The sequence below is a fragment of the Agelaius tricolor genome, unplaced genomic scaffold (assembly GCF_023055355.1).
Source record: "Agelaius tricolor isolate 1412-34295 unplaced genomic scaffold, bAgeTri1.0.p SCAF_1, whole genome shotgun sequence".
Classification (NCBI taxonomy): domain Eukaryota; kingdom Metazoa; phylum Chordata; class Aves; order Passeriformes; family Icteridae; genus Agelaius; species Agelaius tricolor.
The window spans coordinates 72,593,319-72,616,268 of NW_027269261.1; the positions used below are offsets into that span (position 1 = coordinate 72,593,319).

Here is a 22,950-nt window from a genome sequence, read left to right on the forward strand (position 1 = left end):
TGCCAGATGAGCTTCAAAACTGAGACAGACTGGCCAGTACCAAGCTAAATACAAGGTATGCATCTAACATTCAAATTCAACATTTAGGTTGTTTTGTCTTTACGTAAACACTGTCTTCATAACACATTAAACACTTTCTTCCTGCATTTGCATGTTTCTTCATAAAGGGAAAACTACAGAAAACATTTCCTTTTGCTCTTCTTCTCTTGGCTGTTTCAGTTTTAATGTAAAATATCTTCAGGCGAGGCTTTACTCAAAATAGCAAAAGCTTGTGAAGAAACAATGAATAACTGATGGTATTTTGTGTTTCACAAATTCTAGCACTGATCAAGCCATTTATGCTGTTGTTTGACCAATTCAAAATTGCTATCTACAGACACTACACGTAGCTACACCAAAACCAATTAGATTTAGGAAAGTCTTCTATTAATTTCAAAGAAATTTAGGAAATAAATTATTTAATTACAGTTTGCTGCCTTTAAATACAGTTTCTAATCTAGTGTGGGATAAATGCAGCCAGCATCACTTCAGACTTCCCAAAGACTTTCTCTCATTTTGTAATTAAGATCATAACACTTTCAAACTGCAAATGCACTCTCAAGTACACCAAAGCTGCAGTCAGACAGCTGGTTTTAGTCAAGCACCTAACTGTCCAATCTCTTAAAATGCTGGTAGCAGACATGAATCAACGTTAAAATACAAAATTTACTGCTCCTTCCAATGGATAACAAGCAAAATTTACCCACTTCAGAATTTTACACTCCCCCCTTCAATTTCAAACTTACACTATTTACTTCTTCCAATTTTTGTGCTGCAAATGCATGAATAGTAGTACACTGTTACTTTTGACATTTCATGTGCCTTTTAGATAGAACAACTGAACTCACAATCAACCACATGTGCTTTTCTAATACTATGTTTTATATTAAGATAAATTTGAAAGCACTGGTTAAAATTCCCTGTTCAGGAAGCTCTGGGTACTGAGGATTGGAGCTGTGTATGTACACGGTTTGTTTTTTCAATTTTACTAATGTATTTGTCTGCACATATATTTTTGTTTTTCATATAGGAGTCAGTGCAAGAACAAAGAAAATTTAATTGTACCACTTGCTACATAAAGCCGAATGGCACAGTAGCACAGGAAGTTTATAGCACTGGAAAGTATTTAAAGGCATAGTTTCCAGAGAGTTGTTTTCTGAGGACACTAAATAGATATTTGCCCAGTTGACTTTCATTTCAAACACACCATGAGAGATGCTGAAGCAAACCAGTTTTATATATATCCCTGGGAATGAAGGAGAGTACATCCCTACTCTGAAGTCTCACTACTTTTTAGAATAAAAGTTGCTCCAATTAAGTACTTTTCTATTTAGAACAAAACCAGGAAAACCCAAACCCAACTTTCACTTAACCACACAAAAGAAGTACAACCCCAACAACCATCCTTTGGCAGAGGTAGCACAGAGGAGTCAGGACTTGAAGATCCTGGGATATGTCTTACCTGGAGATTTTAGTTCCTTTCACAAACCCACAGGCTTAGTAAACACAGTACAAAATATTGAGTCTTTCTGTTGTTTTCTCTTTTAGCAAAACATGGAGTAGTTGGCTACAAACTTTATTCCTCAAGTACATGAACAGCAAAATAAAAGATTTGGATGGAAATGGGGCAAAGTGGAGAGAAAAATGTCAGTTTTCAAGTAAGGATTTTCAACAGCTTTGAAACTTGACCACATGCAATTAGTGTCTCCATCAGCTGGGCAGTTCAGGACAGAGGCAGATAAACAGTACAAAAACAACTGTGTCCCTCTCAACTACTACTCCTACTTGGTGATAGCCAAAACAGCTGAAGTTTCTGTGTGACAAAGCTACAAGTGGGTCCCTAAGCTGATGAGCTAGGTAGTTTAACATCACCTGATCTGCAAGACACCCGTAGCAGCCCAAAAGAAGCAGAAACCACTTCAACCATTGGTAAGAACAATTCCTTCAGAGCTTACTTTGAGGCACTTCATATGCAGTATGCACCAAACTATCTCGTTTGTATCTTCTCACACATGCACCTACCACCATGTGGAAACCTGACAGAACATTATTACACTGCAGATCTTGTGACAAAAGTTACATCCTGAAGATTTTCAAGGTAGAATTCAAATGTGAGCTTGCTTGCAGTACTGGTTGTCAAAGAGTTACTGTGAGAAGAATGCAAACTGCAGCAGTTTACAATACAATATAAGTGAAATGTTTCACTTTAGTCCAAAGTGCAAAAATAAATACTATTTTTCCTTAAAAGGTGCTATCAGTAGTTAAGTCTCAGAGAACTGTTCCACCTAGACCCACTTATTAAATACTAAGAAGCTTTTAACTTAAGGAAATTCTAAGGATGATCTGCTGTACAGTTAGCTCTGCTACATTATACAGCCAGGCTCTGACTACCCAATGTAGCTGAAAATACCTCTATTATAGCAGATGACAGCACAGCACCCATTCTGCTCTCTAAGAGCACAGTGCATGAGGATGTGAGGGCATCCACATATTGCTGGTTACATTTTTGGTTTTGCCTAGTTCACCCTGCAGATAATTTTTGGTCAGTTATAAAGCTAATTTGATCGTGTACTATTGATAGCATTTTTTTGCTCATTCTTGAGTTGTCCATTAGGTGTAGCAGCACTTTTGTAGTCGTTGTCAGGTGCTTTTATCACCAAGAGTCTGAAAGGTTCAGTTGTTTTCCGAAGTCTCTGAACAACAACGGCGTTTTGCAACTTTGCTTCCTCAAGCGTGAGTGTCTCGTCCTGCAGCTCTCGAAAAGGCAGGGAGGTGGTCAGTGTGAAGGGAACACTTCCCTCAGATCCTTGATACTTTGTTATGAAGTCTCTGACATGGCTGATTCTGAGATGAGAGAAAGAAAAACTCAGAGTTTTGACACTGCAGTCCCCACACACGTGCATAACATACACAGCCACCATGGGACAGGAATGCAACACCACTACATGGAATGCCTGAGAGCACAGAACTAGAGCAGTACAGATGAGGTGGTATCTTGAAATGCCTGATCCACTTGGGAGGCAAGGACCAAGGTCTGCATGCTCTGAGTAGTCCCAAGGGGCCAAGCATGAGTATGTTATTCTGAGCACTCAAACACACCATTGTGGCTCAGATGGTAGTTACACACACCTACCATTTCCTAACCAGCTGGTGGAGCTCTGACCTGAGGGTCCTGTAGCCAAGAGCTAGAATAAAGATGCCTCCAGTGCGTGGTTCATGTGGCGGAACCACAATAAAAAATTAAGAAAAAGGCTTTGCAAAAACTATTTGGACAGCTGATACATTGACTAGGACTAAGTATGGTCCCATCCTCCCAAAGCAGGGGCATGGTGAACTCACTACAGACTCAATCTGTGAAGAGCCTTGCAACAGCTGAGCAAGACCTAAGTTTTGCTGTGGAAGAATCAGGATCGACTCATTTAATTAGAAAATGAAGATGAGAAGATACATCTGTATGAATAAAATAAACATAGTATCAATGTCCATTCCCTGGTCCTGAGGCCAACTGGCAGACTGGCTGCTGGCAAATTCCTAAATTCATCCTTCCTCTCCCCCATGCAGAGGGTCTCCCATGAGGTTTACTGTCTCCTGGGAATGGTCCACGACCTGAGCTAACAGCTGAGCCATGGATGGTTAGGTATTGACTGAGGAAGTGCTGGCTGGCTTGGGGCAATGCCATCCTAACATTTTAGCGTTACAGATGCCTGAGATTTTCCAAGCCTTAGCCACACTCTCCAGGACAGACACAGCCAGCAAAACAAAAACTGATTCCTGTGCAACAGACCTCAACACAGAGACACTGCTTGGTCTTGTAAGTCAACAGCCTGAAAAACCTCAAGCAGGACTAAATTTTTGGTTGGACATTTACAGGTGTCTACATGCATTATATCAAATTTCATTGGGTTCTAAGAGCAACTCAGGCAATTAGCCACCAGTTCTCTGCTTCTGGGTGAACAAGTTCCTTTCAGGCTCCATACTTGATGCTCCAAACATAGTAAGTGCTGAAGAGGGGACACAGCTCAAGCCAGGACACAGCTCTGTGTGCTGTTCCTACAGTTCTGCTCTCCTAGCTGCTGCACTCTCACGTCTCAATTCCCCACACTGCAACACTACAATGCTTCCTGTGCTTCTGCTCCCATCTTTCACCAGGAATCAACTCACATCTAAGCCAGCACCTACACAATCTAACTGCCAAGAGCTATAAGTCATCAATTTACCCAGACACTGGGTAATATGCTACATATGTGTTACATGCTATTAATCTATACCTTAGTTAACAAATAGCTGTCTTGTGCACTGAAAGGAGTGCTGTGTATGCAATCATCACTCTTAAGGGTATTGCTCTAAAAGGATTTCCCTCTAGTTCTTATCAGGCTATACACAAGTACTGTGTACAGCACAAACGTGCTGGTCTTGTGGCAAGAGGCTATGTTATGATAGAATATTTATTGCACAGTACTTCAAAAAGAGCATTACACCAGTAGAGCTGTTTTTCTGCTTATCTCAGATGTTTTTTTCCTCTCAAAAACACTTAGCAGCTGTTCGAATGGTTATTTACTATGAAGACAAAACGCTTCTAAATATACTTAAGTGTGTGGGACCTGGAATAATTGAGATATGAAGCCCTTCAATGAAGCATTGATAATTAAAATAGCAATTTACCCTTCAACAGTACATCACAACAGTGTTTCAGTTCATAGATCAGGCTGCTAACAGTAATAAATTAGTACAAGTCAAAGAAAATACTACAGTCATTAACCTTCAAGAGCTGAGCTTTCCTTCTGACCAGCCACAGACATACAGAGTTTATCTTGACAGCAGCCTGGGTTGTATTAAATCTGTAATACCTTTAAACTGCTTCACAGAGAAGCACAGGCAACATATCCTTTCCACATGACATGAGTGTACAGTACATCAGTGATTTCTCAAATTCAGAATTGAGAAAGGTCTCTAAAGACAGTAGCTCTGCAATTCAATGGTAAGGTGTTAATTCCACTTTCTCAAAGCTCCTTCATACATGTGCTGTGCTGACACCTTCTGACATTATCCTCATTTCTAAGCCTCTTTGGGAACCAGAAATTTTATTAATTAAGAATTAAACATACTGTGTGCATTCTGTTCTGTCCATGTTGACATGCAGGGGATGAACCTCCCTGCCCAGTGCACCAACTCCAGCCCTCCCCAGAGGTTTCTCTGGCTTAACTCGAAGTCCCTTTCTCCAGCTCTCACATGTGGTGCTACCTATGCCCAATGACCAGCAGGTTTTTTACTACGCCATTTGTTCCACATGTATTTGTTTTGTGAGAGATCTATCATGTTAAAAGCTATTTCTTCTAGTAATGAGCAATATGTACACCTTAACTTCCACTAACCCAGAAAGAACTCCTACAGTTTTCTCAGATTTTCCTTTACACTCAGCTATGACCTGACTTTTAACAGTTCACATTTCTCTTATGCTTGCTTGTCAGCTAAAAGGTTTCTCAAATTTTCAAAGATTTTCCAAATACAACTGAAGGGCAGTCCAATGCTAAGTGGACTGAGGAGGTAGACTAGTCATAAAAATTAAAGACTTAAATGTACAGGCATTAAGATATATAGTTCAGATGCAAATATATATGACAGTTAAATAAATTCTACCTGTGAGAAACATTGAATTTCTGAATTATCCTTTCCCCATCAGCTAACCAGATCTGGACATTGGTGATAGGCTCCAAATCATTCAAGGGTACTAAAGGCAGGTGTCTTTTGTCATCAGGTCCTGGATGATCGTCTCTCACTTTAGAGATTATCTTTGGAGTAGCACTGAAAAGAAAAGTCACATGAGGTTATGGCTTCTGTATTCACATGCAAGCTCAAACTTCCCCCCAGACCTCTGCTTCTGGAGCTTTCTGCCCCATAGCAGAGTGTGCTGATGACTTTTTATTTTAACAAATATAGGAACAGTAACATAAATATCAGCTTTTTTCTTTCTTCCTTATTTATTTCCTACATGTATGCCATTATTTTCACTTACTGACTAAAACATACTAAAGAATTTCAGTTTGCTTGTGTTTAACATTTTTATAAGATAGAAAGGAGCTTTAAATATCAGAGGATTAAATATGAATATACAAGAGACAAAACTGTCTGAAGATTCCTCATCCATTTTTGTACTCAAATCACACAGGTGAAATTTAAAGGGGGTTGAGTATTGAATTTGCATACTCAAAGTTAATTTTCAGGGTAATGTGATTACAGTAATTCAATTTAACTGAATGTTGTTAGCCTTGATTTAGACTCCAGCATCATCTATCTCAGCTTAGAAGAATTACTCATCTATCAGAAAAATTGACTTAATGTGAAAAACCCAGACTGATGCACACAGCAGTTGGATTTTTTTTTCCTAAGGCATTTTCCACAGCTGACCAAACCACAGGGGCAAAGATTCATAAAATGACTTAACAGAATACATCAACCTCAGTCCAAGTGCATAGTCTTAAAATACATACAAAAAAACTGCTGGCAAAAAATGTTATGCTGAAGAAATGCCTAGAGCTTAGTGCTTCTTTCATGACTAAGCTTGTTCAGCATGTACAGTTTAAATCCTCACTGGGCCTGATCCAATGGGCACATTCTCAGCTCCCGTGAGTATAACCAGATGTTTGCTTGCAGAACAATAGCAGTGATTTAAAGGAGTTTCTCCTCTGAGCTCAGCTGTGGTCACAGACTACATGAGCACTACATGGCAGTTTGCAGAAAAGCTCTCTTTGCACAGAAAATTGGTTGAGTTTACAGCTTCTTGAGAGAAAAGTGGGTAACTGAAGTCCACAGAGTAACAGTTGTAACTATGTTGCACACCTGCTTTGCAGACAAACCCCGTTCTTATGTTCTTGTACCTGCATTAGTTTATTCATAAGGCGGAAAAGTCAAAGCTAATTTATTATTAGCTAAAGACTTAATATGTTCAGGCTAATAAAGCTGGAGTCTTAAGTGCAAGTTCAGTCAGAGCTATTTCAAAAACTTTTATTGCCCATTTAAGTGCTGCCCTAACTTCTAGGTTATTAGCCAGCAGAGGCACTTTTTTGTATCTTCCACAGAAACAGCAAAAAGAATGAGAATCAAGAAATCTCATTTCCAAATGAGCAATTAGAGATGTTCACTGTGACTGGAGACAGGTAAAAGGTACAGAACTGTTTTGCATTACACATAAATCAGCTGGGGCACAAGGACTTGGCACCAACAAATTACAAGAGGCACATCTGTAAAATATTCTGGCATTTCTAGTACGGGTGATGTACTAGCACCTACCTGCCTCACAAACAGCTTCTGTTCATGCTTGACCTCAATACGAAATAAAACTTAATTGCCCTCCAGATCAGGAATAAAAGCTTGAGTACCAGCAAGATAATGTTAAACAGTTTTGCAGGCAGAGAAAAAAAAAATAATTTCAAGTCATACTTCAGTCCAGCCATGCCCAGCTCTTGCTGTTCAGTTGCTGGTTCAGACACTGCAGAACTCCTGTGAGTGAGCTGCCTCCAGGACAGCAGAGGCTGCAGATGTGTCCAGCTGTAGTATCTGGCTCAGGCTGGGCTGGGCTACATGAGTCTCAGCTGTAGCTCAGACAACTGCCTAGAAGGACACAGATTTTGGTGTCATTTCCAAACCAACCTCCTTCACAGTCACATCTCCATATGCAGCAGGCACTGGAGGTGATTCTTTCAATAGCAAATGTGTGTGAGACTGAAGCCAGCACATTAAATGAAGCTTTAAGAGAAAGTTAGAGCCTCTGTATTCACCAAGATCTAAAGCACTTCTATATGTAAAAACTTTTCTCTTGCAGAACTGACAGATAAAGCCATCTAGTGGTGGGAGCTTTGACTAAAGCCAAAACCCAAGAATGTAATTATTATTAGCCTGAGATCAAAGCATTGTAACTCCTTTTAAGCCTTATTCTTTTATAAGATTATCAACAGAAGATGTAAACTAGAGATTGAAGAGACCTAAGAGCATCCTGTCAATTTTCTGACAAGAAAAAGTCCAGCAGTTAGGTGTTATGCCTTACCCTGACTGATGGTTAGGCAGCTTGACACACAATGCTTTAGCCTAATGAGGTTACAGAGCAAGCTTGCTTTGCTACAAGGGGTTTCAGTCAATAGTTCAATTAACATGTTTCTGAGGCTGTCTCAGAGGTGCATAGATTAGCTCAATAGAAAAGTGGGGTTGAAAATCTAGTCATAAATCCCAAACTCTGAAATTCAGCTGGACAGTGATAGATAAAACAGAGTATACCCATTAGTTACATAGGTTCGTAAGGCACATTGGAAAATTTTGATATGTCTTACTTATTTCTCCTGTAGAACAAAAAGGCAGAGGATCAAGCTTGTCTGAGCTATATCAACATATATGTTATTTCCAGATCCTCCAACTAAAGTTTTGAGAACTAGTCAATAGACCAATTCAAAATGGTTTATCCATTACAAAATCCTGGAAACACTTGACAAAATATACAAGATTAATTTTATAAGTTTATTTGCTAAGCAGAGGTTTAGGTAGGCTATAAGCTAAAGTAAACTCTTCAGTCATTTGTCTCTCTCATTTCTGACTAATCACACAAAAGGAGTTCTAATCACAGAAAAGGAGTTCTATAGCTTAAAACTTGTTCCAGGTCTCAGTCAGCTCTGTTGCTGCCCCACAAAGCTTTTCTGCTCCAAGTGTGGTGTATTCATGCAATGGACATCTATCAACAGCAAAAAGTGAGCACTACTTTATGGAGTACGAATACTTATGGCTCATGGTTCCAACATCAGCCCTAATATCAACTTATTTTTAAGGAAAAGGCTTTGATAGCACAGCACAGAATAGACAAAGAAGAGTAGGAAAATAATAAAAAATGCTGAGCAAGTTGTAGAATGTCTCAGTGTACAAGACCAGTGAACCAAAATTCACAGATTAGCATGTTTCTGAAACCTAACTTGCCTACTGGGAAGCAAGATCATTACTTGCTGTAGGCATGGCAGAGCACAAGAAGTGACTGAACAACCTAGCATTTAGCACTGCTTAGCAGCACACTGAAGATCTTTTTGGTTTTGTTATGAACAGCTCTACTTGTAGATATAACAAGGTTAAGTTCTTGACCCCTGTTTGCTCAGGATTTCCATGCCACCAAAAGCAAATCTTCCAGCATCTCACCTATCTCTCAAGGGAAGGTTTTCCCACTGTATCTACTCAATGGTCTGTACTACAGAAACAGATGAAACTCATAAAACAGATACTTGCTTCTCTGAGTCAGCCTGGAACCACTCACCCTTTACCTTTATCAGTCTTTTGCTCTGCACATTATCATCTTCCCCTGCCTCAGCTGTTCCTGCCCAGGTCAGGCTTTCCCTCAGCACAAGCTCTGGGCCTTAGCAGCCAAACCCTTCCCACTTAATTGAAACAAGCTGTTCACCTAAGGCTGCACCACAGCTTAGGAACTCCAGCCTGCAGGTCACTCAGCAGTGCCAACTGGTCACTGAACATGTCCTGGTCCCTAGGCCAAAGCCTGCTTCTATAGGCACACAAGTCTTGCATGACAGGGATATTCAAGCAGATAATGTGGATGGAGTAAGCAAAAGTCACAGGAATCAAACGAACTCCTGGCGTGTTGCCCTACAACAGCCTTCCAAAAGACAATAGTTGTTTGGTTGTAAATCAAGTCCAGTTTCAGCATTGGCATGAGCGGCTGACATGCTCCAACTACAAAAAAGACACAGATCATTGTAGAATGCTAAAATGCCTTACTGCAATACATGCATGATTAATTACTGAACAATTTTAAGAGAATGCCAATAACCTCTTACTTCTTTGGTTCTCTTTATGGGATTGTCATATTCCCCCCTCTTCTCAAATTATTGCTAATACAGCTTAAAAAGAGATTATTTTCTCTAAAATCACGGAATAGAAGAGTGACAGCATTTCAGCTGGAAACAATTCTGCTAATATTGAGACCTTGAACAAAGAAAGCCAAGAGCTTCCTGGCTGTATCAACACAGCAACATGTCCAGTGGATTGTGGGAGCCAATTATCCCCCAAGCTTCATGGAGAGACACCAAGATGCCTGCAGGATGGAGCATTCACACTGTCAGCAGATGCTGGAGGAGAGCAGCTTGCTCAGCCTGTGGAAGAGATGGTGGTCGTTGTGGGGCACATAAAAGCAGCCTGCCAGGGTCTGCAGGAGGAGGTGATGCTCATTATGGTGGACAGAAATTCCAATGAGAGGCATTCAGACTGGATATAAGGAAAATATTCTTTCCCATAAGGACAGTCCAGCACTAAAGACTGCACAGCCACTGCACAGCCTCTGCTCTTATGGGATTTCAAGACCCAATTGGATAAAAGCCTAAGTAACCTCATCTGTCTCCACAGATGACCCTGCTTTGAGCAGGAGTTTAGACTAGAAAACTCCAGAGATTGCTTGCCACCTGAATTTTGATCCTTCACCACAGGTATAGTTCCCTTCAGCTACTCAATCATAGATCACACCAGCCTACTCACCTTCCTAATCTGTAACCATGTCCAGAAAAGGGATGAAACATTGGCTTTTTCGATGACAAATACACCTTATCCTTTTTATCTTCCACTTTCACTTCTACCTCCTCCTTATCAAAAACTTTTTGCAGCTCAAAAGGCAGTTCCCTTAAGAAAAAAAAACAAAAGGTCAAAAAAAAAGTACTATGCTATTTTCAGTACACAAAATAGACCAATGATTAATATCTGTTCAACATTTGGCCCTTCAAGGATGATGCTTTTAAAAAACATCTTCACAAGTATTTACTAAGAGTTAGGTTAAGTACATAGCATACAAATAACTTCAAGTTCCTGAATAGCAAATTAACTAGAAAGTATATAATTAAAAAACCCCTATGATGCAAGTTGTTGAATGATGTTCAAATTTACTCAGCAGTTACCACTCTAAACACATAATGTGTAGGAAGTTCAGTGTTGCCATACACTGCTGCAAAGGGTTCAATTATTTTATCTCCATAGGAAAAAAAAAAAAAAGAAAAAGGCTTTTAAAGAGGAAGAACTGAGTTTACACACAATGTATTTAATGACAAACACAGATCTCAGCTTCTAAAAATGATATCATCACTAACAGCTCCACTCTTTAGTGCAGTAACATCAACTTGGTAATGCTTTAATTGCATGAAGCAGAATACAACAATGCCTTTGTCTCTGAGCTCTGAGGCAGACAGTACAATTTTGGGTGGTGGGGTTCAGATGGCACAGAGGCCGTACTGAATGCTTCTCCACCATCAATGATTATGCAGAAACCATCTCATAATTAGCATCTTCACAGGCAAACAGTGGAATAAAACTGACAAACTTTTGATGAATGCACACAAAGGGCTTTAAACAGTGCAGTTAATTGCTATTACAACTAACACAGGTGACAGACATACAGGAGAAATAGTGTAAAATTAGTATTTTTGGCGGCCTAGCAAAATATGGAAAAGAAAAATATAATGACTTAGTAATTTCACATGCTTGATAAGGAGGTATTAAATTACATTATCCACAAAATTATATTCTTCTCTCCATTTGTACATGGTGAGGAAACAGACTACAAATTAAAGGCTCAAAATAACACTGGTTAGTATGGTCAAACTCCTTTTTTAAAGCAACAACTGCAAACAGTAGCAGAAATCAGGACAGCATGTAAACTTTTAATACAGGGAAAAATGTAAGATGGCTATTAACACAGGAATTCATGCAAGATTGTTATATATACACAACAGCAAGTTTGTACTTGGAAAAATGTCAGAAATTTAAGACTGATCAGAGTTACTTGATGATACATAGAACATCTGTGCCCATTTAAGGCTTTTCATCAACAAAAAGAAAAAGACCATAAACCCAGAAATGCTCAACCCCTTTTGCACTGAGTTCATTAGTCAAAATACCATTTGATCTGTAGCTCTTATTGGGCACTGATTTATTCTTTATTTCATTGTGCACCTGCTGTGCCCCCTGCCAACACTGGCTTTTATCTATTCATCAGCAACTGTACAACTACTGCCACTGAGAGCTGTGTTAAACCTGTTGATGTTCCAACAGCCATTAGCACTGCAGGAACGAGACTGGCAGGGCCTGTGCTCCTACAGGGACACTGCAGTGCAGCAAAGCCACGTAAAAAATTTAGAGCATAAGCTAAGTGCTGCCCAAAGCACATTAACTCAGGCTGGTTAAGAACACAAAACTCACTTACCCCTTTTTAATGGACTCCAAGAACTGCTGGTTTGCAACATCAGTGTAGCTCCGAAGTTCGCCATCATTTACCGTAAACCCATTTTTCCAAAGTTTAATGATTACATCAACCTACAGAGTAAGAACAGTTCTCATTATAACACTGATGAAAAAGAAGCTTGGTATACACACATACCCTGTGATTATAAATCATCCACTTCATGGACTAAAAATACTGAGAGCAGGCTCACTGTAATCTGCCTTGGCCCCATGCCAACAGGCACAGCAACTGCAAGGGCTAAGTGACATTTTTAAGTATCTTGTGTCAATCAGGGTTATAAACAAACCTTCCCCCAATCATTCTGGCTTCCTAGATCAAGAACACTCCTTCAATTCAGCAGAGGAAAAAAAATAAAATAGCTGGACTATCCCAGCCAGCTGCAACTCTTCAAGAGCTAATTTGAGAGCATACATGCCTGGTGTTGGAACACCAAGTGCCAGAATAGTCCAGCTGGGGATTTATTAGGGTAAAGCCTTGTTCCAATCATTCAGGAGGATTTTCTCAAAGTAAAGGCATTGAGATTATGCATGCAGAAGCCTTTCACTCAGGAAATGAAGCAAGTATCAGAAACTTTACTTTCAGACAGTCATATACTTATATTACCCTAGAATTCCTGGGTGTATTCAAAACCTTGGTGGTTAGGGGAATGAAAAAATAAATTCTCAGTAATTCCTTAACTTTGCCAGAAATCATCTACTTCTCCAACCCGTAGCCATCGCAATGTTTATTGAAATCTCTCCAACTGTAAGATGGATATTTGAGATTGTATTTTCATATTAATGCACCATGCCATTTAAGGAAGTATTTGGTTATTGAGGTTTGATCCCTGCAATAACACTGTCTTGGCAGATACTTGGCCACAGATGAGGCCACAAATGCAGAATTCACCTCAGCTGAAAATTAGTTTGAATGAGGCTTGATAGCACCTGACAAGTTTGTTGGTTTTTTTTTTTCCCAGTTTGACTTGTTAGGTGATTGCTACATAAATAAACAGCATGTGCAAACTGCTGAATAGAATTCCTTGTCTTTCCATTGGATGATCTGTCAAAAGAAGCAGACAGCACTCAGCAAGATTAGATTCCATCAAAAACTCTTGTGTCTCATGGCACCAATGCATATGGAAAGAGTTCTAATTTTGGGAAGGTTCCTCTACAGTGAGCCAGAATGCAAATTTAACATGGACTAATTATTCCATACCAACTTCCCATTTAAGCATTGACACAAGGAATGCCATGGAACACTATTTCAGGACTGCAATTTAAGATATTGCTCCTGACATTTCATTTCTTCCAGGGTCAATTAAGGATCTATGAACATAATTTCTAGCAATGCCCACTCCAGATTTCTTTTTTGTCATTTTTGTCCTACATGGCCTTTTCTCCCTCCCCTTACCAGTCACTGATGAGTAACAGAAAAACACGAAAAGGACAGAATCACTGAGATACAAACCCACACTGAACATCCCACGACAACCATAATTATATGAATAAGACCAAATGAAAAATATTTGGGCTATGCCTCTGCATTAAAAGGCTGCAGCTCCTTAAATAACTTCTTATATAACAGTACTTGTCATTCCTTGAACTCCTGCTCACCTCACTCCTTCGTAATAAAGCAGAAGTGCATAAGCCAATGCCAGCATCAGTTCTAGAATGACTCTAAACCAACTACAAAGCAGTGAGAGCCAAAAGCCCAGCAGCAAAGGCCTGGCTGACTGGGAGATGGGAGGCTGTTCCTACAGCTTTCTGAATTCTGTATTTTTTTACTGATGGACTGGAAAACACTGCTGGACTTCTGGCATCTGTTCTCCAGAATAGTCCTGGACTGCTGTTATAACAAACATGACTATTTTTTTCTTCACTGCCTACCTGGTTCTTGACTGTAGTTGGGGGCACACACATAGCACCAACCTTCTGAGCTTCTTCAAAAAGGTTATCTACAAAGTAGTCACAGTTTTGTTCTGTACCGTTCAAAATCTGATCATCAGTTCCTGATTTACACACCCTGCAGAACAAAGACAGAAGCATAAATGACTCCTCAGAGGACACATTAGAAGACAAGTAGGTACCTCAGAATCTCAGTACCAAGAAATATAGAAGGCACACTCTCCTGCACCCAGCTTACTCAGTTTACTGAGTATAAACATCAGGTCAACTTTGCATTGTGCCTCCTCTATAAACTTTTTACCAATCTCTAACTGCTACAATTTGCACTTCAAAAGCACAAGCTAAAGAACGTCATCAAAAAAGATGAACCAATCTATGCAAAGCTTCTAAAGTTGGTATCAGAGCCAGGAATGCAAGTTAAATTATTCAGACTTCTAACCATCATACACCTAGCTGCTCACCAATGAAATGCTTTCCTTAAAGCATTTCCATGATACGGCTCCTTTGCCATAAGTTAAAAAAAAAAAAAAAAAAGAAAATTGCCCTAGGATTTACTCATCAACCCCAACTTGAACTTCCCCATTCCTAGCACCATCCCAGAACCACCATTACTGTTTTGGACTGTGCATTAGGGAAACTCAAGTAACTCAACACCACTGGAGCACACTGAAGAAATACAATGGAAGCCTTCAACACTGTGGAGATTGCCAGGATATTAAAAAAGATGCATCAATCATATCTTTTTATAGAACACTGTATATGTGACAGCTGTTTGTAAGATTTTCACCAATCAAAATGCAGAAATATGCAACTGAATGATTATCTCAGTATAGGTTCTCTGCATAGTAAGAAGATTATGCAGCTTTTCATAAACATTGCAGGAGTTACTCCTAAGGCAGATTCAGAAAAGTCTGTTTTCAGCAATTCAGAAAATAAAAATCCCAGCTCCTGAAAAATTATCCAATTTTACATAAAACTCTGCATTGAATTCAAGAGCAGCAATACTTACTGGAATGCTAATTAGATACATTTGCATAAAACTGAATTGTTTGCAATGCACCTATGCACCACTAAGAATCCCTGGAGATTAACATCTTAAACAAAAGAAAACCTCAATAACTTTAAAGAAGAAATTTCAAAAGTATGCTGTCCACATTTTAGTTTTCTAATAGAACAAAAGAAACTTGAAGCATTAACGTAGGTATTCACTATGCTTTACCTCAGAAACAGAATTGGAAAAGCAAACACCTCCGCGTCAGATGCAGAGCTGCACAGTGAGTTAGCAATTTGAAAGGCTGCCTTGCCTTTAAATATTTTAAATTAAAATATTTACACAGCTTCTTGCATCTAGGAAACATTTCAGGTATATGAAAAATCTTTCAGCAAAACAACACGATTTTTCTGTATATGTGGAACAGATGAGTACAGTAAAAATACTGTATTTTAGAATTTAACATAAAGTTTGAAAAGTAATGACAGGACACACAAACAGCAATGGGAAAGGAAGACAAAAAATAGGGACAACTGGCACCTACCATTCTTTCTTTACAGTTTTGATATTATCCATGTCTTTCATTCTGGTGCTTCCCCTAATTACAAAAAGAAAATGGTTTAAAGCCAAAACAAAACAAAATGCCTATCACACTTTGTCTCCTTTTGTAGCTGAAGCACTCTTTATATTTTTTCCTGTGTTGGTAATACATTTAACCAGAAACCTCAACCTTGCCCCCCACCAAGTCTCCAGATGGTTCTTTGTTTTCCTGCAGTTTCTAATTTAATGACACATGAACCACACATCTGTGCCAGACATTCAGGAGCAAGGTTACTTTTTCATAAATGTACAAAATACATTTCACAATTATACCAGTATGATGTGAAAACACATGCCCATACTCCTGTAAAGGGAGGGGAAAAAAATCACAATCTTTTCTGAGTGGCATGGTTTAAAACTTCCCTGATTTTACACAGCATTATGAGATAGTTGCAGAAAAACTGCACTGCCACTGCAGGCATTTGAGTGACCTTCACCTTAACTGTGCTTTACTTAAAGGGGCAAGATTTGTCAGGTTACCCTTCCTACCTTACTTCAAGACATTGTTGCAGCAATTCAGAAACTCTGAATTATCATTTCTGGCCTACTGTCAGCTGGCATGAAAATCTTGGATTTGTAAGTACTAAATATGATACAGGATTACTCTGCTGAGTCAAAAGAAATTAAGAATCCCACACTGATCTCATTACAGTCACTTTTGAATGCTCTGAAGAAAGTCACAGTAAGTCACTAAAAGCCAGAAACTCCCAAAAACACCCTTAAAAAATAAAATCACTCTAAAATTGGAAAAACCCACAGGAAACCAGAAATTTTCAGTTGCAACTGTGCTCGGAGAGTTAACCCTGACAACCACTGCTTACAAAGATGATGGCCTGCTCCTGGCAGGTTGAGGATTAAGTTATGACATTGTGTGTGGCATCAAACTAAGCAGCGATAGCCATCACACTCCTGAACAAAGCAGGATGCACAACACCACTAATATGAATTTTACGTGATTTTGAGATCTAATTTAACAAGATGTGGAGTTTAGGGGAAAACAACGTCCACTGCAGCACAAATTAAAAAAGAAAAAAACCACAAAAAAACCCACCACATGCAGTACTAATTCTCCTTGGTACTGCAATACTGGTATTCTCTCAATTTGAAAGCTAAAATCCAATTTGAAAGCTAAAAGCCAAAATCTACACATTCTGTAGAAAATATGTAAGCCTCCAAAAAAAAACCTACAACAGTCAACATTAAATTTAACTGGTGCTGTTACACATTAAGTCAAAACATATTTTGCACACCTCTGACATGTCACACAAGATGAGGTATAGTCTTTTTTTTCCCCCCACAAATGTTCTGCCAGAGCCCTACATCTATCAGGCAAGCCTGTGCTGGTACATGATGATGTTATAGGCATATCTGTTTATTGCTCTTGGAACTCCGTAGTGCACTTGGAAAAAAAAAAACCTCTCAGTATTAAGTGAGCAGAGTGAAACCAGAATGCTTAAAAAGTATAATTTTTTCAAACTTCTCTCAAATTCAGTTTTAACACTCTGGCATGTAGGGTTTTTTTGTGTTTAGCCAAAAGTAATTATTTGTGGTTTATGTTAATGTGCTTATCTTCTAATCTTTCACTCCAGTAGGCTACTCCCCAAAGCAACAAGAGCCACCTCCTGCCATCTGCTTTTGTTGATCCTCTGTGACTTGTCATCAGAGCTGTTAAAAAGAAACAGACACAATGAAGCAGCTCTTCAAATTAGCTCTTTGGCTACATTAGGCTGGCCTCAAATGTGCACGAATAGTATTCAAAACTGGTCAGCTGTAAAAGCTGCTGTTCCTTCTAAAGTACAACAGCAATTACACTTCGAAGAAATGTTTGTGCTAATCTCTCTAGGTGAAGAATCATCCTATACAGCATATTGATGTTTATTATGGCCAAAAGCTGCTAGAACACAGCCATCAGAACGCACTGCAAGCACTTTAGCTCAGCGTGTCAACCCAGGCAGCAAAAACCACCTCCTCCCACCAACTTCTGACAGACATCCCTAGCTGCTGCTGGAAATGGTAAGAATTTTGGTACGTAATTCTTGCGTCAGTGGCAAAAAGTACCTCAGAACTGAACTACCACCTCCAGAAACTAAATTTAAAACATAAGAAGCTGCAAATGCCAGCAGCCCACCACAGCTACATCTATTAATTGGGGTTAGGATACTCCTGGCCATTCCCACACAGCCCCACCAAGATGGGCCACTGACCCAGCAATGGCCTTTCACAGCCAGGATTTCCAAACAGACAGCCCTCATTAGGCATATTTTGCCGGGCAAATAATTTTATGGTCAATACTTTTGAGCCCACACTTCCAGTTATTTTAACACAGGAGAAACAAAACACTATCTGTGAGGCTGTCCTTGCTGTGAAGGGCAGAAATACCCACAGAAGCACATGCAGCCCCCTCCCCTGAAAGCCAGCTAACCCCTTACTAACTTTGGCAGAACTCTCCAGTTGAGAGCTGCTCACAGCACAGCACAGTCTGTCCCTGCACAGCACAGAAATTGCAGCTGAAAATTGCACTGTACCATGCCACAGAGAGATGGGAGGCTACAGAGAAATAGCAAGTACAAATTAATAGCGAGATGAGCATCAAACCTAATGGCCTGAACATGACTGATGTGCTCAGGTACAAACCACAGCATTCACGCTTCCTCTCCAGCTGGAATGGAGGAAGGAGCTGTGCACTCAGAAAGAAACCTGTCCCCAACCTTGATGTCCAGGTGTTAGAAAGATACATTACTTGTCTGTAGAACTGCCTTGTTAAGGTTTAGGACTTGACATGCTTCAACTATCTCAGATCTAAAGGGAAAGAGGCTAAACAAAGCTTGGGAAGAAGGATATACCACTGACGGTGGACACAAAGAATGCACAATTTACAGGCCACAAGGACATTGGGCAGAACTTCCACGATAAGAAACTAATAAAGCCAGCTCAGCAACTGTGCTGAATTCACTTCCAAGTGGGTAAAAGGTAATTCTGGCAGGGCAAAATCACGACAAGCAACTTATAGATCACCAACTCAAGAAAATCACCTACCTAAAAGAAGAGAAAGACTGAGCACGCAGGCTACTTAGCATAAGAAGGAAGAGAATAATTTAACCAATAAAGACAGAATACTCACTAATAAGACAAGTACCCAAACTGGTAGCCAGTGAACATTAAATGCTATGCTTGCTAACACGTATAAAGCGTGAGAAGTTTCGATAGTCGTGCTGGCTTTGTGGATTTACCACCCAGCCCTTCTTTATGCTCAGAACCACAAATAAATCAAGTACCTCGGCTCTGTGTGCGGATTAGCCTCATGCACAGCAGGTCAAAGAACCTATTTTGGGACAACCCCGCGTCTGCGACACCTGAACTCACCCGCACCCCGAGAGCCAGGCCGGGCACACGCTCCGCGCCTCCCGCCGCTGCCAAACCAGCCGGAAGGTATTTTTAGGCGATGAGGCAATAGCACGGTACGGACGCGGAGGCGGAACGCCCCGGGAGGGGCCAGGCCGGGCCCCCCCGAGGGTCGCTCCTGCTGCGGGACGCGGCCGGTTCGGAGCAGGGCGAAGCCGCAGGGCGGAGGCAGCGGGGAGACTCAGCCCGCCCGCCCAGGGACGGCCGCGGGCAAAGTCCGAGCGCCGGCAGGAGCCGAGGGAGCGCAGGCTCTGCGGGACGCGCTGCCCCTGCCCAGCCTGTGCCCGCAGAGAACTCACCCGCCCGTCCCGCAGCGCCCAGCCCGGGACCGACCACCCGCCGCGGAACTCCTCGGTGTCCCGCCTTGAGCGGCGCAGGCGCGGCGGCGCCGGGCGGGGCGGGCAGAGCTCCGCCCCGGTACCGCGGGTGGAGCGAAGGGGCGTCCGTAAGGATCAGCACCCGCTGTGCCGGGGGAAACGCGGCTTCCCCGGGGATTGCCCTGCCCTGCCCTGTCCTGTCCTCCGGGGACAGGTGAGGGCTGGCGTGTTTGCGGCCCACCTTTACGAGCCGGAACTCCCGCGCCACTCCCCGGGCAGGACCTGGTACAGCACAGTAGAGATAAATATCTCTGCCCAGCCTGAGACTGCGAAGGCAGCTCTGTCCCGACTGCGGAACAAAGGACGCGGTCTGCGTGTCCGTCTGCCAAGTCGCGGCATTTACAAGAGTGGGGAATGGTGCCTGTGTTTGGGCACCTGGCCGGCCCCGGCGGGAGCAGCCGCACGCCGAGCCCTTTGCAGAGCGGCAATGGCTCATTGTGCGGCGAGCGCTAATTACGGGCCAGCGTTGACACATGTGAAAAGGAGCTCAGCCGAGGCCTCGCACCGAGGACAAAAGAGCGGCGCGATGTCTGGGAAGCAGAGCTCCCGAGGGTGAATCGGACGGGAAAAGGGGATGGGATCCTCGGGGAGGGAAGAAGGATTGAGCTGAGTTCCCTGCGCTGTGTTTGGCCTTGGAGAAGCCGCTCTCTGCGGGACGAGGAGGTCCCGTGGTGGTGGTGCTAGGATCTATGCAAGTATCCAAGGCCAACGCTGTGCAGAAGCTGCCAGCCCCTAGAAACATACATGGAGCAGGGTGAACGCATCCCTTGCACCTGCGGGCTGTTTAATAAGGGTTGGATTTTTTTCTCCCCCAATAATTAGTGATGCACTGTAAAACACTTAGAATTAACCTAAACTGAACAGCCACAACTATCTAATTCACACTAATTAATGGGAAATCCACTGCGAATTTACAAGTGCGATCAAAGGTAATTCTAAAAGCAGAGGTAATACTTCATCGAGTGTCGTCTTCACGTGGGACACGTTTCTGCAATCCCTTAATCACAACAATTAAAATCACATTGCTCAGAAATATTAAAATAAGATGCTTAGTCTCAAGGTTCAGTGATGGGTGAGTAACAGAAGTAAAATCTGACACTTGACAGCTATAATTTCTTTCTCTTTATAATGCACATCACAATGCACTGATCCTTTTGAAGACAGTTTGGATTAATTGTTAAGTTTTAACTGGATGAGATCTAATTAGAGCTCCTACTTATGAATCTTCAGGGAAGATAGTAAGAAATTTGCCTTTTGTTTCGGTTAAAATACATGGAGTTTTATATTTCAAAACACTGACTGCAGAGATTCTATTCTCCCTGGTTTTGTTTAGTGTTTAAAATACTTTGACATTTTAGAATAGAAGGTACTTCTTTGTTACAAGTGTTACTGATTCTATTAAACAGGTTTTATATATTTAGAACTTAAACCACGGATATCATGACTGTAGAGAAGTCAAGGAATTTACAAAACCCTAAGCTAAAACATAAAGTTGTTTTGCAATGCTGGACTGTTTTAAATTTTCTTTCAGTATTTTAAGTACACTATCTCCGTTTCATTAAACACACAAGTTCATTAATATGCTTAACCCTTTCCTGGGGGCCCTTTCAGCAACAATTTGACCGACCCAAAGGTAAGCATAGAAGGAGGTGAGGTTGGACTTACCTGGTGTAATGGTGCAGGTGTCCTGGCTGCAATCACTTATTGCTTTAGAAGATTAGGTCTATTACTGGAAATCAGAGTACAGCTGGAGACATGCTGACCTACTACAATAGGAACCAGTGTCCTAGTGAATTTGGTTTCTTAAAAGCTCTTCTAAGTACTGCTGTCCTCCCTTAGGAGCCAAACTGTTGACAAAGCATAGGAGTAACAAAAATCTTAGGAAAGATCTGCAACTCTTGTATAATGTAAAGTATATTTTCTTTAAAGCTGGAAATTTTCAAGTTAGAGTGTTACAATCAAGACATCACTAAAATCCTTTTAGACTCTGTGCATTTAATACAGCTTATTCTCTGGCAGTACACTAGATGAACAGAAGCAAATGGTCCTTTTCTTACCGTGTGGTGAATAGAAGCAAACAGCCCAGACTGTGTCTGCTGAAAAACCTCTAACAGGGTATTCATGAGATGAATACAACCATCTCATGCCCCTTTGTCAGACGAGATCAAATGCAGTGGCGTGGAAGATAGTGACAACCCCCAGACTTGTTTTATAATGTAGGAGTGAATCTCAGTGTTGACAAAGTAAAGCAGGGTTTTAGCTGTCACTGCCAGACCTGTCAAGGTCACAGAAGAACCAGCACACACAGGGCATCTAAAAACAAGCAGAAAATTAATTTTGAAGGGATATTTTTAAACCTTATATTTAACAACGTTAGCCTATGCCAGAGGACACTGTCAGCTACCTATAATTAAACATCAGCCGTATTGATTGACCTTAACTTGAGAGAGGAGCTGTTGCCTGAAGCCTTTTGTAAGTGTGGGCACACAGAGTAGGAGCACATTGTAAGGGAACTGGGACTGCAAAATAAATAGGAGAACAGGGTCTGGTTATCCTGTAAATGGCAATTCCACTGACTAAAACAGCACATTCCTCTGCATAGGATGAGTGGTCCTTGAAGGAATGTTAAACCTTCTAGGCTGCCACACAGAGGGGAGTAGCTTAAGGAACTGGTGTTTCTAGGAAGTCAGCTATGCACTGGAAAAGCAAGTCATTGTTTCATGGGTGAATCAGCTTTCATGCCAAGGGTATTAACCCCATGCATTGAAAGAAGTATCCACACATTGCTGGACTCTTGGACTGTAAATACACAAGAAAATTGAATATAGCTTCAATTTTAAAGTTTGTGTGAATTGCATAAGCCCATGAAAAATTCAAGGCAGCCTGAGCAACTGTTTGTACCAGATAACACACATTTGGAAATAATGTATGGTGAATTCTCAAAGACACTTTTAAGTGAAACTACAATGATGACATGGTGGTGTATTTTATGAGCTTGTTCTTGGACCAGTAACAAAAAACCACACTTCGAAACCTAAGATTGTGTGTGAGGACTAGAGAGATTTATGAACCAATAATGTTTTTGATGGACTTGCCATGTGATCCTAATCAAGCCATTATGCATTTGTATGGTGCTGAAGCTTATCTACACATGTGTGTATAAATGCCTATTTTTATTGTGAGCATTTTAGGACAGAGTCTGGTTTTTACTACAAAGCTATACATCACCCAGCATAGTAACAGGCTGGCGGTGCTACTTTCATATGATTAATGATTATAAGCACCAAAGTGAGATGATTTGCCACTTTTGTCCAAGATGGAAGTAATTTACAGCCAGAATGATAGTGAAAAACAGACCCTGGCTGCAATATCATCAGCCTATGAGTTTCA

General features: G+C 41.0%; 1 protein-coding gene across 6 annotated transcripts; it reads right to left on the minus strand.

The window, feature by feature from the left end:
• Positions 1-1,558: 1,558 nt before the first annotated feature.
• Positions 1,559-21,849, minus strand: UBXN2A (UBX domain protein 2A). Of its 6 annotated transcripts, XM_071439970.1 has the most exons (8): positions 21,618-21,849; positions 21,226-21,407; positions 15,726-15,779; positions 14,173-14,308; positions 12,266-12,375; positions 10,552-10,692; positions 5,677-5,841; positions 1,559-2,883 (listed from the first exon to the last, which is right to left on the minus strand). In XM_071439970.1, the coding sequence occupies exons 3-8, from the start codon at positions 15,764-15,766 to the stop codon at positions 2,595-2,597; spliced, it is 882 nt and encodes a 293-aa protein (XP_071296071.1). In that variant the 5' UTR covers positions 15,767-15,779; positions 21,226-21,407; positions 21,618-21,849; the 3' UTR covers positions 1,559-2,594. The 6 variants fall into 6 exon arrangements, with proteins under 6 accessions (XP_071296071.1, XP_071296090.1, XP_071296053.1 ...); XM_071439989.1 differs by lacking the exons at positions 21,226-21,407; positions 21,618-21,849 and adding an exon at positions 19,483-19,598 and having other exon boundaries at positions 14,215-14,308; XM_071439952.1 differs by lacking the exons at positions 21,226-21,407; positions 21,618-21,849 and adding an exon at positions 19,483-19,598.
• Between the last annotated feature and the right edge of the window lie 1,101 nt (positions 21,850-22,950).